Source organism: Cetorhinus maximus, chromosome 3 (assembly GCF_964194155.1).
Source record: "Cetorhinus maximus chromosome 3, sCetMax3.hap1.1, whole genome shotgun sequence".
In the NCBI taxonomy this organism is placed as follows: Eukaryota; Metazoa; Chordata; class Chondrichthyes; order Lamniformes; family Cetorhinidae; genus Cetorhinus; species Cetorhinus maximus.
In genome coordinates this window covers 10,448,854-10,465,361 of record NC_135881.1, presented here as the reverse complement: position 1 = coordinate 10,465,361, position 16,508 = coordinate 10,448,854, and the positions used below count along the sequence as shown (strand labels likewise).

General features: G+C 43.7%; 1 protein-coding gene across 9 annotated transcripts in view; it reads right to left on the bottom strand.

The window, feature by feature from the left end:
• The window catches only part of eef1db (eukaryotic translation elongation factor 1 delta b (guanine nucleotide exchange protein)), a 44,124-nt gene extending 43,735 nt beyond the window's left edge, over nt 1–389 (bottom strand). For 6 of the 9 annotated variants that reach the window (XM_078536362.1, XM_078536365.1, XM_078536370.1 and 3 more), the window contains exon 1: nt 284–375. Coding sequence is in view for 1 of the 9 variants with exons in the window: in XM_078536358.1 (XP_078392484.1) it covers nt 288–388 (101 nt within the window). In the remaining 8 variants the exon portion in view is untranslated. Of the gene's footprint in view, nt 1–283 lie in introns of all 9 variants that reach the window. The other 3 variants (XM_078536375.1, XM_078536391.1, XM_078536358.1) reach the window with 2 other exon arrangements.
• Between the last annotated feature and the right edge of the window lie 16,119 nt (nt 390–16,508).

Below are 16,508 nucleotides of genomic sequence, written 5' to 3'. Positions count from 1 at the left end.
AGCATTTTCTGTTCTTTTTATTTCAGCACAGGTACACTGCAGGAATCTTTTACACTAGGAGCTTCCTGCGCACCACGTGTGCACTGGACGGTGCGGTTCCACGCCGGTGCCTTTAGGGGGCGCCGCTCTCCCCTCCCCCACACGCACAAAACTCCTCATTTTAACCGTTTGCCCGCAATATAAACTCTCTGACTGGTGACTCTGGGCCTCTCAGTGTTTCTCGGGGTATAATGGCGGGGTTTTGGTACCCAGTCTCCTTCCATTCCCCCCCCCTGGTACTTACTCACTTTCTCTCAATCACTCCCTGCTCCACCGCCGCCCAGTGCCAGAAAGACCGCGCCTGCGTACTCAGACTCTCTTCCACACCCCCCCTCAATGAGCAACGCATGCGCCACGTCAGCCTGCACCATTGAATCCAAGAGGTTGGGGGGGGGGGGGGGACTCATTCCAGCCCTAATAAAATTGCCGATTACCCCTGACAACCCACCGCCATTATTCGCCATACATTTATCATCTTCGGTGAAATGATAGCAAGTTAAACCGCTCTGGTGAATTTTCTGCCCCGGTTATATGAAATGACTCCTCCGAGACCCCCCCCAGTCTCAGGGTTGTGGTATGCTCCAGACCAGCCCGTTACATCAGCCGCAGCTGTTTCAAGCATGCTCTGGACACGCCTTTTCCATTGAGCGCAGGTTGGAAAGTAAGGAACTGACGCCAATATATTTCCACCTGATCCTCGCAGAGGTACCACAGAATACACTAGTCAAACTGGACCAATATATCAAAAACGGAACCAAAGAAATTTTACACCTTCCGCCACATACGACGGACGGTCTACTACACAGCAGTAACAGGAATGGAGGACTAGGCATGCCTAGGCTCGAAGTCCAGATTCCGTCCGCCATCATCCGATGGAGAGCTCGCCGGACGCGGCGATAGAGGCCTCGTTTGAATTCAGCGGAATTGATAATAAACAAACAATCGAATCCCTGAGGAACCTCAAAGTACTCAGAGAGATCGAAGAAGCCCTTAAGGATAGTGGAGGTCCAAAAGGGGTGAATGAGGGTGATGGCCTGGATGAATTCGCTATCGATATGGGATGGACAGATACTACCCGAAGGTCCAAACCCATCAATAGTTAGGCGGCTTGGAGGAAGGTTGAATATTTAAAGTGGGCCGACCTCCAATGCCAAGGAACTGGCGTCAAGTACTATGCAAACGACTATGCTTCTAATTCCTGGATAAAAACTTGTTTCAACTTAAAGCAATCCAGACTCATCAATAGTTTGCTTCTGCGGTGCAATCTCTACCCGACGAGATCCACCCTAAACAGAGGCAGACAGCACCATAACAAATCCTGTAGGAGATGTGAGGCCCCATTCGAATCACTGGCTCACATCTCCGGCAGCTGTCCGTTTGTGAAAAACGCTAGAATCAAAAGACATAACAAAATCCTGGACCGCTTACAGCAGTTCATCGCCAAATACGGCTGGACATCTCACCTAGAACCAAGGCTCTTCGGAAAGGACGGGTCCCTTTGGAAGCCAGATCTAGTCCTCGTCAAAGACGGAGTAGTCGCGGTGGTGGATGTGACAGTACATTTCGAAGACAATAATAAGTCTCTGGAAAAAGCTTGGGCCGAAAAAGAGCATAAATACCAACATCTTGAGAAGGATATACTGGAACTGACCGGCGGCGAGTCAGTAAAATACTTCGGATTCGTCATGGGTGCGTGAGGGAAGTGGTTCGCCAAGAATGACAGCCTCATGCATTTCCTGAAGATCGATAAGTACAAATCCTTCGCCCAGCTTGCTTCAAGACTGACGATCTCCCTGACATTGGAACTGTTGCAAATCTTTGGAGACCAGTAGTCAGAGGAGCGTTTGAAAGAGACCACCCGAAGAGATGTCACAAGACCCAAGATGAAGGACGGAGAGGCTCTACGAGATGGGTATTGTATGTCTCCAGGGTGGGAAGTCCAACACCTGATCCCCAGTGGGCGGGTAAGGTGGATAATTTGTACATAAGGGTTAAATGAACTTGTATAGTCTGGCATAATGGTGGTGGGTTTTACCTGTTTTACTGTTTGGATAATTGTTACATGGCGTTAATTATAACTATATTAACCAATGCTGTTTTTTCCTGAGTTAATGTAAAATTAATTAATAAAGGTGACAAACTTTCAAATGATGTAATTCAGGGTGGGTCTTCGGACCACTAACCATGTCATCGGCTACCCAGTTTCATCAATACCTAAGTGACGAACTTCCACACTTGCCTAAATTTTGTTTGCTTCATACTGAAAATCAAGATCAATCGTCCCAGAGCTCCGCTTCCACCTGAGTCACTGCCCTCGGTTGCGGTTTCCTCACTGCCCTTGGATGTGGTTTCCTGGAGTTAAGACACAACGTGGACGAGCCACGTAAACACTCGGATTGGACGCTACAAAAATTTGTGCGTACTAAATTAGCGGGGCTTAAGGCGGCCGGCCAGCACCAGGCTTGAGACTTCACTGCGCGTGCGCCGGGAGCCCCCGGTGTTGTCAAGTACCGGAGCTGCGCATGCGTCAGGATGCGTGCCAACAGGAGCGGACCGCGTTGAGGGAAGGTGTTAGCCAAGGGCCGGTTCAAGATGGCGCAGTGGGACACTGGGTCAATACTGTCTTCAGGAAAGACGCACGGAAACGTTCTCATGGAGTGCTTCCTTTCACTCCTTCAAGATTTTATTCAACATTCGTTGAAAATTGTGCGTCCAGCTGCGCTGCTGCAGTGTGGGTGCTCTGCATAAGGAGGAGGAGGAGGGTGGCATAATGGTAATGTCACTGGACGAGCAATCCAGAGATAGAGGCAAAACACTGCGGGGGGGGCCGGAACTATGAAATAAAAACAGAAAATGCTGGAAAAACTCAGCAGACCTGACAGCATCTGTGGAGAATATCAAGAAAACAAGACATTTATTTTGCTTTTATCTTCGGTGTTTAATTCACTGCCACGTCTCTTCCAGGAATGCCTACCTTGAAGAAGTACTGCCCTTCCCTCCGACAGGATTTCCGTTTGTCTCTTTTGCCCTGTTAAATTTCATTGACGTTTTTCTCTTTTTAGCTCTGAAGAGGAGTTTTAAGGACTCGAAGCGTTAACTCTGTTTTTTTTCTCTCTCCACAGATGCTGTTAGACCTGCTGAGTTTTTCCAGCGTTTTCTGCTTTTGTTTAAGAAATTGTAATATTTTTCTTCTGGTAATAACCCTGGCCTATTGTACTGGAAGTCAGGCTGTATTGGATTAAGAGCTAGAGTGACAGCAAGGGTCTAAAGTCAATAGTGAGAAGTGTTTTTTTTTCTTATTCATGGGATGTGGGCATTGTTGGTTAGGCCAGCATTTATTGCCCATCCCTAACTGCCCTAGTTCAGAGGACATTTAAGAGTCAACCACATTGCTGTGGGTCTGGAGTCATATATAGGCCAGACCAGGTAAGGATGGTAGATTTCCTTCCCTAAAAGACATTAGTGACCCAGATAGGTTTTTTACAACAATGATTTCATGGTCATCAGACTTTTAATTCCAGATTGAATTCATAGGATTCAAACCCAGGCCCCCCAGATCATTACACTGGATCTTAGGATTACTAGTCCAGTAGTGACAATTCCACTATGCCATCGCCTCCCCTGATAGGTTAATGAAGCAAGAGGAACTTCAATCAGAGTTTTACATTAAGCAATAACAGGAATAGTTTGAATTGAGCTGTTTTAGTTCAAAGGGGGATATATGCAGGTTGTTTAAAAGGTGCAAGGGAATGAGGTTAAGATAGGGTAACAAAAACAGAATTACCTGGAAAAACTCAGCAGGTCTGGCAGCATCGGCGGAGAAGAAAAGAGTTGGCGTTTCGAGTCCTCATGACCCTTCCACAGAACAGACAGGGTAAGTTTGTTTTTACATGTCTAAGAGCTAAAGTAAAGAACGATTTAATCAATTCTGGGAAGAAAGCATTTCTGAAGAGACTGGTTGAAACAATAGAGAGATCAAAGGGAAGGAACACATTTAAGCAAATTCTGAAGCCTATGTGAGGAGGTCGCTGCTTAGATCTCCCAGAAGACAGCAGGGTAGCTGGTCAGAACTCCCAGAAGACAGTGAGAACAAGGCCAGACTGAAAGAACCAGTTGCTGTCTATCAGAGGGCACCCCAAGGCAAAAGCACTGTGGTAAAATTTCTGGACTTAGGTTTGAAACCAAGGTTATAACTTCAACTCCCAGACAAATCTTAGCAACCACCAAAGCCATATTGCACTTTAAAATCTCACAATACCACTCCTGGTTCAGTATACTCGTCACCCTCATTGCCTTTAAATTCACCAATTCCAAGCCAATCAAGCAATTATTCTTTTAATATCCCAGACGAGCCCCCAATTTTGTTATGGCATGGCGGATGGTAAATGCCGAGCTGTTCAAATCCCAGAGAGAAACTTGAAACAGCTGCCAAAACGTTTTTTTGCAATTTGTATCGTATGAGGAGCAGCCCTGAAATCAGGAATTTTTAAATCTATAAGGATACTTGCTGAACAGAAAAGGGAAAGGTTAGCTCTGAGGTAGTTAACATTTGTGGCACTGTTTTAAAGTGCTGTTTACTGTGTGAGGCCATTCTTGTGTTTAAATGTAATTGGGTTTTTTTTCCTTTATTCTTTTAATAAATGTTTACTTTACTATAAAATCATCACAGGTGGTTGGGGAAATCAGAACTGCTCCTCACTGCCTCAAGCAGTAATAGAACCTGCACCTTTAATTCCTATTCCAGCATTTGAGGAATCTTTTATTAGGGTCCTAATTGATTGTGTAGGACCCCGCCCCAAGACAAAAAGTGGAAATCAGTACTTGCTCACAATAAAAATAAAAATACCTGGAAAAACTCAGCAGGCCTGGTAGCATCTGCGGAGAGGAACACAGTTAACGTTTTGAGTCCATATGACTCTTCAACAGAACTAAGTAAAAATAGATGAGGTGAAATATAAGCAGGTTTAAGGGGGAGGGGGGTAGAGCTGGATACAGGGCCAGTGATAGGTGGAGATAGCCAAAAGATGTCATAGACAAAAGGACAAATAGGTGTTGAAGGTGGTGATATTATCTAAGGAATGTGCTAATTAAAGGTAGAAAGCAGGACAAGCAAGGTACAGATAGCCCTAGTGGGGGTGGGGTGGGGTGAAGGGAAGGGATCGAATCGAAATAGCCTAAAAGGTAGAGCATGAAGCAGCACCAAAGCAATCTTCGATGTACCGGAGAAAGAGTTGTGGGAGGGGGCCAGAGTAGGACTGGAACAAGGAATGTTCCACATTCCCCATAAAGAGACAGGCATAACTGGGGCCCATGCGGGTACTCATAGCCACGCCTTTTATTTGGAGGAAGTGAGAGGAGTTTAAGGAGAAATTGTTCAGTGTGAGAACAAGTTCAGCCAGACGGAGGAGAGTAGTGGTGGATGGGGATTGTTTGGGCCTCTGTTCGAGGAAGAAATGGAGAGCCATCAGACCATCCTGGTGGGGGATGGAGGTGTAGAGGGATTGAATGTCCATGGTGAAGAGGAGGCAGTTGGGGCCAGGGAACTGGAAATTGTTGATATGATGTAGGGTGTCAGAGGAATCACAGATGTAGGTGGGAAGGGACTGGACAAGGGTAGAGAGAATGGAGTCAAGATAGCAAGAAATGAGTTCCGTGGGGCAGGAACAGGCTGACACGATCGGTCTGCCGGGACAGTCCTGTTTGTGGATTTTGGGTAGGAGGGAGAAGTGGGCCGTCCGAGGTTGGGAGACTCTGAGGTTGGAAGCTGTGGAAGGAAGATCTCCAGAGGAGATGAGGTCAGTTACAGTCCTGGAAACAATGGCTTGATGTTCAGTGGTGGGGTCATGGTCCAGGGGGAGGTAGGAGGAAGTGTCTGCGAGTCGACGCTCAGCCTCTGCGAGGTAGATGTCAGTGCGCCAGACAAAAACACCACCACCCTTGTCAGCAGGTTTGATGACAATGTCAGGGTTGGACCTGAGAGAACAGAGTGCAGTAAGCTCAGAGAGAGAGAGAGAGACAGGTTAGACTGGGTGAGAGGAGCAGAGAAATTGAGACGAATTGAGAAATTGTGACATTAGTCGTCTTAATTTCTCTGCTCCTCTCACCCACTCTAACCTGTCTCTCTCTCTGAACTTGCTGCACTAAGTTCCCTCAGGTCCAACCCTGACATTGTCATCAAACCTGCTGACAAGGGTGGTGTTGTTGTTGTCTGGCGCACTGACCTCTACCTCGCAGAGGCTGAGCGTCGACTCGCAGACACTTCCTCCTACCTCCCCCTGGACCATGACCCCACCACTGAACATCAAGCCATTGTTTCCAGGACTGTTACTGACCTCATCCCCTCTGGAGATCTTCCTTCCACAGCTTCCAACCTCAGAGTCTCCCAACCTCGGACGGCCCGCTTCTACCTCCTACCCAAAATCTACAAACGACTGTTCCGGCAGACCGATCGTGTCAGCCTGTTCCTGCCCTACGGAACTCATTTCTTGCTATCTTGACTCCATTCTCTCTACCCTTGTCCAGTCCCTTCCCACCTACATCCGTGATTCCTCTGACACCCTACATCATATCAACAATTTCCAGTTCCCTGGCCCCAACCGCCTCCTCTTCACCATGGACGTTCAATCCCTCTACACCTCCATCCCCCACCAGGATGGTCTGATGGCTCTCCGCTTCTTCCTCGAACAGAGGCCCGAACAATCCCCATCCACCACTACTCTCCTCTGTCTGACTGAACTTGTTCTCACACTGAACAATTTCTCCTTAAACTCCTCTCACTTCCTCCAAATAAAAGGTGTGGCTATGGGTACCTGCATAGGCCCCAGTTATGCCTGTCTCTTTATGGGGAATGTGGAACATTCCTTGTTCCAGTCCTACTCTGGCCCCCTCCCACAACTCTTTCTCCGGTACATCGATGATTGCTTTGGTGCTGCTTCATGCTCTCGTCTGGACCTGGAAAAATTTATTAATTTTGCTTCCAATCTCCACCCCTCCATCATTTTCACATGGTCCGTCTCTGACACTTCCCTTCCCTTCCTTGACCTCTCTGTCTCAATTTCTGGTGATAGACTGTCCACCAATATGCATTACAAGCCTACCGACTTCCACAGCTACCTCGACTACAGCTCCTCACACCCCGCTTCCTGTAAAGACTCCATCCTATTCTCTCAGTTCCTTCGCCTCCGTCGCATCTGTTCTGATGATACCACTTTCAAAAACAGTTCCTCTGACATGTCTTCCTTCTTCCTTAACCGAGGTTTTCCACCCACAGTGGTTGACAGGGCTCTCAACCGTGTCCGGCCCATCTACCACGCATCCGCCCTCACATCTTCCTCTCCCTCCCAGAACCATGATAGGGTCCCCCTTGTCCTCACTTATCACCCCACCAGCCTCCACATTCAAAGGATCATCCTCCGCCATTTCCGCCAACTCCAGCATGATGCCACCACCAAACACATCTTCCCTTCAACCCCCCTGGTGGCATCTTGCAGGGATCGTTCCCTCCGGGACACCCTGGTCCACTCCTCCATCACCCCCTACACCTCAACTCCCTCCCACGGCACCTTCCCATGCAACAACAGAAGGTGCAACACCTGCCCCTTTACTTCCCCTCTCCTCATCATCCAAGGGCCCAAACACTCCTTTCAAGTGAAGCAGCATTTCACTTGCACTTCCCTCAATTTAGTCTACTGAGTTTGTTGCTCCCCATGTGGTTTCCTCTACATTGGAGAGACCAAACGCAGACTGGGTGACCGCTTTGCAGAACACCTTCGGTCTGTCCGCAAGCATGACCCAGACCTCCCTGTCGCTTGCCATTTCAACACTCCACCCTGCTCTCATGCCCACATGTCCGTCCTTGGCCTGCTGCATTGTTCCAGTGAAGCTCAACGCAAACTGGAGGAACAGCACCTCATCTTCTGACTAGGCACTTTACAGCCTTCCGGACTGAATATCGAGTTCAACAATTTTAGATCATGAACTCTCTCCTCCATCCCCACCCCCTTTCTGATTTCCCCCCCCCTTTTTTTTTCCAATAATTTATATAGATTTTTCTTTTCCCATCTATTTCCATTATTTTTAAATGTATTTCCATCCATTGTTTTATCTCTACCTTTTAGCCTATTTCGATCCCTTCCCTTCACCCCACCCCCACTAGGGCTATCTGTACCTTGCTTGTCCTGCTTTCTACCCTTAATTAGCACATTCCTTAGATAATATTATCGCCTTCAACACCTCTTTGTCCTTTTGCCTATGACATCTTTTGGCTATCTCCACCTATCTCTGGCCCTCTATCCAGCTCTACCCCCCCACCCCACCCCCTCCCCCCCCCCCCCCCCCCCCCCCCCCCCACCCTAAACCAGCTTATATTTCACCTCTTTTCTATTTTTACTTAGTTCTGTTGAAGAGTCATACGGACTCGAAACGTTAACTGTGTTCCTCTCCGCAGATGCTGCCAGACCTGCTGAGTTTTTCCAGGTATTTTTATTTTTGTTTTGGATTTCCAGCATCCACAGTTTTTTGCTTTTAACTTGCTCACCATCATGGATGTATCCACTAGATTCCCGGAATGGATACCATTTAGAAATATCACAGTAGAAAGGTTTGTAGAAGAATTGGCCAAATTCTTTACCAGATATGGTTTGCCAAAAGAAATACAGTTTGGACCAGGGTTCAAATTTCATGTCACAATTGTTTAGGGAAGTTATGAACAGTCTAGAGATAAAGCAGTTTAAATCTTCAGCTTATCACCCTGAATCACAAGGGGCATTAGAGAGATGGCCTCAAACTCTCAAGACTCTGATGAGGGCATATAGTCAGGATTACCCACAAGACTAGGATAGAGGAATTCCGTCCTTGTTCTTTGCTATTAGAGATGTACTTACTAACTCAACAAAATTTAGTCCTTTTGAATTAGTATATGATCATGGAAGTGAGAGACCACTCAAACTAATTCATGAGAAGTTAGTAAGTAAGAATTCAGAAACCACACTCTTGGACTATGTATTAAAGTTCAGGGAAAGGTTGAACAGAGCATGTGAATTAGCTAAAGAGCATTTAAAAATATCACAGCAGGTGATGAAGACAGAAGCAGATAGGAAGGCAAAGACTCATAGCTTTGTAGCTGGGGAAAAAGTGTTAGTTTTTTGCCAGTAAATAAGGTAAACCATTAAAAGCCAGGTTCAGTGGGCCTTACCAAATTGAAAAGAAATCTAAGTGACGTGAATTATTTAGTAAGAACTCCAGATAGAAGAAAAACTCAGAAGGTATGTCACATAAATATGTCACAAAATATGGGATAGTTAGTATAACCAAAAAGAAGAAATATTAGTAGTGATGAATCAGGAAATGATGGAAGATTGTGAAATTGATTTTCCTCAAATTCAAATGGACAATGAGGAAGTGTTTATTGAATGAAATACTGAATTACCTTCCAGATAAGAATCGAAGTGACTTGAGAGAGCTATTGCAGTCACAAAGAACTATCTGTGAGGATAAATTGAGAAAAACAAAGGTAGCTGTACATGATACAAATGTGGGGGATTCTGTTCTAATCAAGCAGCTTCCTTATAAGTTGAATCCAGTAAAATTATCGCAAGTGCAAAAAGAAATTGAATTTACACTCAAGAATGACATTATTGAGTTGAGTTGCAGCAATTGGAGTTCACCTATTGTGATGGTAACGAAGTCAGATGGAACACAAAGACTGTGCGTGGATTATCGAAAAGTGAATGCAGTGACGAAAGCGGATTCATATCCTATTCCATGTTTGGAAGACAGCATTGAGAAAGTGGGACAATCAAAGTTCATCACAAAGAATGACTTGCTGGAAGGATATTGGCAAGTACCTCTATCGGAAAGGACAAAAGAGGTTTTAGCTTTTATAACACGAGATGGACTCTATCCGTTCAAAGTCATGTCGTTTGGTATGAAAAATGCACCAGCAATCTTCCAGAGACTAACGAATAAGGTTATTGCTGGACTGAGACTATACTGTGTACATTGATGATCTGGTGATATTCAGTCAAACATGGGAGGAGCGCTTACAGCATCTGGGAGAACTATTCGATCGTCTACAAGAAGCTAAGTTGGTGGTGAACGTGGCTAAGACTGAATTTGCAAAAGCACAGGTCACATATTTGGGCCATGCTGTTGGACATGGTCAGATGGCCCCATGAGATGTAAAAGTAAAGGCGATTGACGAGTTCCCAGTGCCATCAACAAAAAGGGAAATTTTACAATTTCTGGACATGACTGGTTTGTACAGGAAGTTTGTGCCAAATTTTAGCAGCATGTTTGCTCCATTAACTGATCTCTCAGCTGGACATCAGAGTGCCAAAATGCATTCAAAAATCTGAAAACTGTGTTGACAAGAGCGCAAGTTTTAGCAACACCGAATTACGCCAAGCCGTTTAAATTGGCTATTGATGCAAGTGATGTGGGCATTGGTGCTGTGTTGTTGCAGGAAAATGACACAGGTATTGAAAAGCCTGTGGGATATTTCTCAAAGAAGTTAAATATTCATCAACAAAAATACTCCACCGTTGAGAAGGAAGCACTGAGTTTGGTACTGGCATTGCAACATTTTGAAATTTACGTTGCCAACAATTCATCAGAAACAATTGTTTACATTGACTATAACCCGTTAAGATTTTTGAAAAGGTTTTGAAATCGGAATACGAGAGTGTTTGTTTAAATTGACTCTATTGTTACAATCCATTTAACTTGCAAATTATACGTGTAGCTGGACATGAAAAACTAATTGCGGATGCATTATCAAGGATTTAAGATGTAAAGAAGATTGGACATGCGAAACCTGGGAAAAAGGGCTGAAATGGACTCTATTTTTACTGAAACCTTGGGTATATTATGTTAATGCATACATCTTATAATGTAATAGTATAGTGTATAGAGATAAGTAGTAATTCATAGGAAAAAGGTTAAGAAAATGAAACCATCTTTCTGAATGACGGTTTATTTTCTTTTAAAAAAAGGGAGGTAGATGTCATGGAAACAAGAAATTGTAAATGGTAAAATTACTGGACTTGTTTAAGGTATAAGGATAGTGGCTGAACAGAAAAGGGAAAGGTTAGCTCTGAGGGTAGTTAAGTTAAGAATAATGGAACTGTTTTAAAGTACTGTTTACTGTGTGAAGCCATTCTTGTGTTTAATTTTTTTCTTTATTCTTTTAATAAATGTTTACTATAAAATCATCAAGTAGTTGGAGAAATCATTTCCTGATTTCAGAACTGCTCCTCACATTATACAAATTGCAAAAACTGTTTTAGCAGCTGTTTCAAGTTTCCCTCTGGGATTTGAGCAGCTCGGCATTTACCACCCGTCGTGCCATAACAAGAGACAAACAAAGTTAATGTTTCGAAACACTCTGTGGAGAGAGAAACAGAGTTAACATTTTGAAACGTTGTATGATGCTGCCAGGCCTGCTGAATTTTTCCAGCGTTTTCTGTTTTTATTTCAGATTTCCAGCATCTCCAGTATTTTGCTTTCATCTTGGTGGTTGTTTAATTGCCCTCCTGAAATGGCCAAGCAAGCCACTGCATTCAAAGGCATTTAGACAACAAATGCTGTGCTTGTCAGTGACACCCATATCCCATCAAAGAGTAAAAAAGAATTAAACCCCATCGTGTCCAAGTGACAGTCTACTTCAACTCCCCACAGTGACTAAGGGGAATTTAAAATGTGTTCTTTCAATCTGCTTGTGGTCTTTTGTGTTAGAGGTTAAGATTAGGCTCTTGAGTGAAGTGCTTATGTGATTGATATTGCTAATTCCATAAACTTGGCTGAATCTAATGTGTACTATTAGGAAAAATAAAGATAAAGTCAAGAGTGTGTAACTCCTACAGCTGCCACAAGCTTACAACACCTGCACAGCCATGTGATGGTGAGAATGGTGCACTTATTGGGTTGAAGATCAATGCTAATGATCAATTCCTTTAAGCATAGGCATGATTCAAGAGAAAGATAGGAGTGTCTTCGAGAATTTGAATCTAAAGGAGGATGGAGCAGCTTCAAATGAATCTTTTGAAGCAAGTTCAGATTGGTTTGAGCATTTCAAGAGGATGGCAGACTTTAATAATCTGAAGTTTACTGCTGAAGGAGCAAGTGCTGACTCAGGTGCCGAATCCTGCAACTTTAAAGACTATTATTGAGGAGGAAGGTTATTTTTATCCTGTCGGTTCCAACATTGATGAGACACAAGGTAATTGGAAAAAAATTAGCTATTAGAAAAATTACCCCCCAATAGAATTTACCTTTCTGCAGAAGAAGAGAATGCTTTTGGGTTTAAGGCTGCAAATTCATGTTAGTTTTATTATTATGGGATGTGAAAGCAAGCCAGGTAGATTGAGTTAAGATATTAATCAGCCATGTTCTAACTGAACAGAGGAACAGGGTCCAGGAACGGAACAGTCTACTCCTTTTCCTATGTTCCTAAGTTAATCAAAGGATCTGGATCAAAGATGGGGTAATATATTTGAGGTACAGATCAATCATGATTTAATGAATGGTGAAATTTGTTTGAAGAACTGAATGACTACTCCTGTTGCTGTCAATGTATGCAACTACTTAACTTCAATGGCAGGAGGCAAAGAATCCCATCACTGCTCATCGCCTGCGCTCCCTGTTCTCTGCGAGGTGGACCCTGTTATTCCATTCGAGCGCAGTCAGTCATTGTACTCTGAATGAAGCCCAAGGGTTTGACAAACTCAATTTCATCAAAGTGTGGCCCCTTGAACAGAAGAGTCAAACCATGACATCACAGTACAAGACTCACCCTCACCCTGCACGTCAAAGTGAGTTCAGACATCACAATATGTTTGTAAATTGGGTAAATTTGAGGCAGGAGGCTACACAATTAGTTGAAGTGAAGGTAATGGAGCTGCACTGAAACTAACTGTCTGATCTATCTAGGAGTGAATGTGGTCGGCTAGAAGATCTGAATAAGTTTACTTTGTGAAGGGAGCATGACCAATAGTGACATCAACTAGTAGATTGAATGGAAGTTTACGGACATTGAAAGGTTTGTCTCAACATGGTTATCTTGTAATTTGTTACAGACGTAACAAGTTCAGTAATAATGCTGCACAGTAAGGCGGAATAGTTGTATTTCTTGTCACGAGTAAATCTTCCATTTAATTGCTGATAGGTAGTCGGGTGCCTGGAGCCTGATATCTGATAGTTAATCAGCCCCGCTCTCAGGTCCTTACTTGGGGTCCCTGACCGTCTCACTGCCAGTCTGTGCATTTGGTCCTCATGCCTTGTTCTGTAATTATGTTTAGCTAACTTAACGTTATTGGTAGATCTTTCACATTGGTCATAGGTAAGCAAATTAAGTCAGCACGACTTTGTGAGAAGGGTAGGTCGCATCTGACCAATCTATCAAAAGAAATTCACAGAATCACAGAATTTCTTTACAGTTTGAGGAGGTCACTAACAAGGTGGGAGAGCGAGTGTCTATAGGTGATATCTATTTGGTCTTCTCAGAGACATCATATAAGGTTCCATGCAGGAGATTATAGTAAAATTTAGAATAGATAAAATTGTAGGTAACCTTTCACATGGGTTGACAATTGGTTGGGAGATAGGAGACAGGATTTTGGGATAAAGAGAATATTCTCTGAATTGGTATGATGTGATAAATGGTATTCCCAGGAATCTGCTCTGTGGTCTCAGCTTTTCACTATGTTTTTCAATGGTATGAAGGATTAGAGAGAGGTATAGCCAAGTTTGCTGATGGCACTAAGACAGGTGGTGCAGTAACTAACTTTGATAGACTGAGTGGGAAAATCTGAGTCTGATAGAGTTCATTGTGGGGAAATAGCAAAGTCATCCACTTTGGATCTAAGAAAGATTGATCAGAATATTTTCCAAATGGTGAAGGTTGGGAACTGATAGACAAGCTAAGAAATATTTAAAAAAAACTAATGCCCCTTTTTCATCTCCAAGGGGCTGGAATACAAATGGGTGGAAGCTTTACCACAGATTTACAGTGCCCTGGTTTAGGCTGTATCTGGAACATTGAATTCAGGCCCCGGTGGCACCACACTCTCAGCAAGGAGATATTGTTCCTGAAGGGGGTGTAGCGTTGATTCACCAGAATGATACTGGAGGTTAAAGGGTTAAATTATGTGATCATATTACACAGACTAAGTTTGTATTCTCTTGACGATAGAAGTTAAAGGATTGATCTAGTTGAGATGTTTAAGATTTAATCATGATATGATAATATGATAGATTAGATAGGGAGAAGTTCTTTGCTCTTGTGAGGGAGTCCGGAACAATGGATATGTTCTTAAAATTAGAGTTGGACTGTTCAGGGGTGACGTCAGGAAGCACTTCATCACACAAAGCGTCAGAAACCATCTCCCCTAAAAAGCTGTGTTTTGGTTAGGTTAATGGAAACCATTAAAAATTAAAGTGATAGATTCATGTTAGTTGGGTTATTGTGGGATATGAAAGCAAGGCAGGTTAATTGAGTTAAGATATTAATCACTAATGTTCTGATTGAACAATGGAACAGGCTCAAGGAGCTGAAAGGTCAACTCCTGTTCCTACATTCCAAAGTTTATCTTGGTACGATCTAAATAAATGGTGAAGTATGCTTGAGCTGCTGAATGGTTACTCCTGTTACTGTCAATGTATACAACTGCTTAACATCAGTGGCGGGATGCAAAGAATCCCATCGCTGCCCATTGCCCACACTCCCTGTTCTCTGGGACGGGATTACATGGAACCCTGCTATTGCATTGTAGGACAGTCAGTCAAATTGAAAACTGAAGTTTGACAAACTCAATTTCATCAGAGCATGGCCCCTTGAACAGACGGGTCAAACCGTGACATTACATTGCAGGTCTCACCGTCACCCTGCGTGTCAAAGTGAGTTCAGACATCACAATGTTTTGTAAACTGGGTAAATTTGAGGCAGGAGGCTACACAATTATTGAAGTGAAGGTAATGGAGCTGCACTGACACTATCTGATCTATTTAGGAGTGAATGTGGTCGGCTAGAAGATCTGAATAAGTTTACTTTGTGAAGGGAGCATGGCCAATAGTGACATCAACTAGTAGATTGAATGGAAGGTTACGGACATTGAAAGGTTTGTCTCAACATGGTTATCTTGTATCGTAATTTGTGACAGATATAAACTCAGTACTAATGCTGCACAGTAAGGTGGAATAGTGTTTTGTCATGAGTAAATCTTCCATTTAATTGCTGATAGGTGGTCGGGTGCCTGGAGTCTGATTTCTAATGGTTAATCAGCCCCGCTCTCAGGTCCTTCCCTGAGAGTCTCTGACTCGTCTCGCTGCAAGTCTGAGAGTTATGTGCTCATGCCCTGTTCAGCTAACTGTTCTATGTACTATGTAACAGTAACTATATTCAGCTACCTGACATCATTGCTAAATTTTCCATGGCATTGTTTGGGATATTCCAGAGGTTGGACAAAAGTTATCAATACTTACTGGACTTGCTCACATTTACCCCAGTTACCTGCATGAATAGAATAGAGCTTAAAGGAACTGGTTTATCTCCCAAAGCCTTTCTCTCAGCAAGGACTTGTTGTAAATCCTAGGCTCTAACAACATGACAACGTGTAACCCAGCAAGAATTTGTTTCAGCTCCTCCGACAGCACGGATTGGCTCCTACAGCCTCTGGCACCAAGCCAGCGTCAGTGGGCCCTGATCAATTTTCTCCAGTACCACGGATGATCTCTGGTGTCCAGTTCCAGATTGCTCAAACCCAAGAAACACGAGAACTGTTTCAAAGGATGTTGTAGTAATTGGAATCAGGCACGGAGAAGGCAAACAATCTCATCACCATTGCCCACTCGTCTTGTTTATTGGGTTGTAACCACACGGAAACCTGTTTCTATAATCTAACTCATTCTGTCATTGTAAATTAAACAAAGAACAAGGGTGTTTCTCCAGCACTTTCACGGTGAGGCCCTTACCTAGTTGAGTCAAACCGTGACATTACAGAGCTAGCCTTTCCCTCACACTGAGCACCTCAGTGAGATCAGACATCACAATGGTTCGTAAGCGCAACCAGTTTCAGCGAAAGAAATGGAACTGCACAGATTGTTACTAACGGACTGATCTACCAAGGAATGAAGATGGTCGGCTAAGAAGAACTGAACAGGTTTACTTTGTGAAGGGCATGTGACCAATGGCAACATCAACCAGTATATTAGACACAAATCTGCGGACATTGCATGGTTTGTCTCAACATAGTTGTCTTAAATCATAATTTGTGAAGGTTATAACAAAATATATGATCAGTTTAACAGACCCACAAATACTGAAGCATTGTAGAGGTAGATTAATTGAAGTTGTTGTTGCTGGTGAATTTACAACATCGTTTTTCATAGGTAGTCTGGGCCCTGGAACCTGGTTACTGATGGTTACACAACTCCACTTTCAGGTCCTTCCTTTTTGGCTCCCACTGACTGGCTGC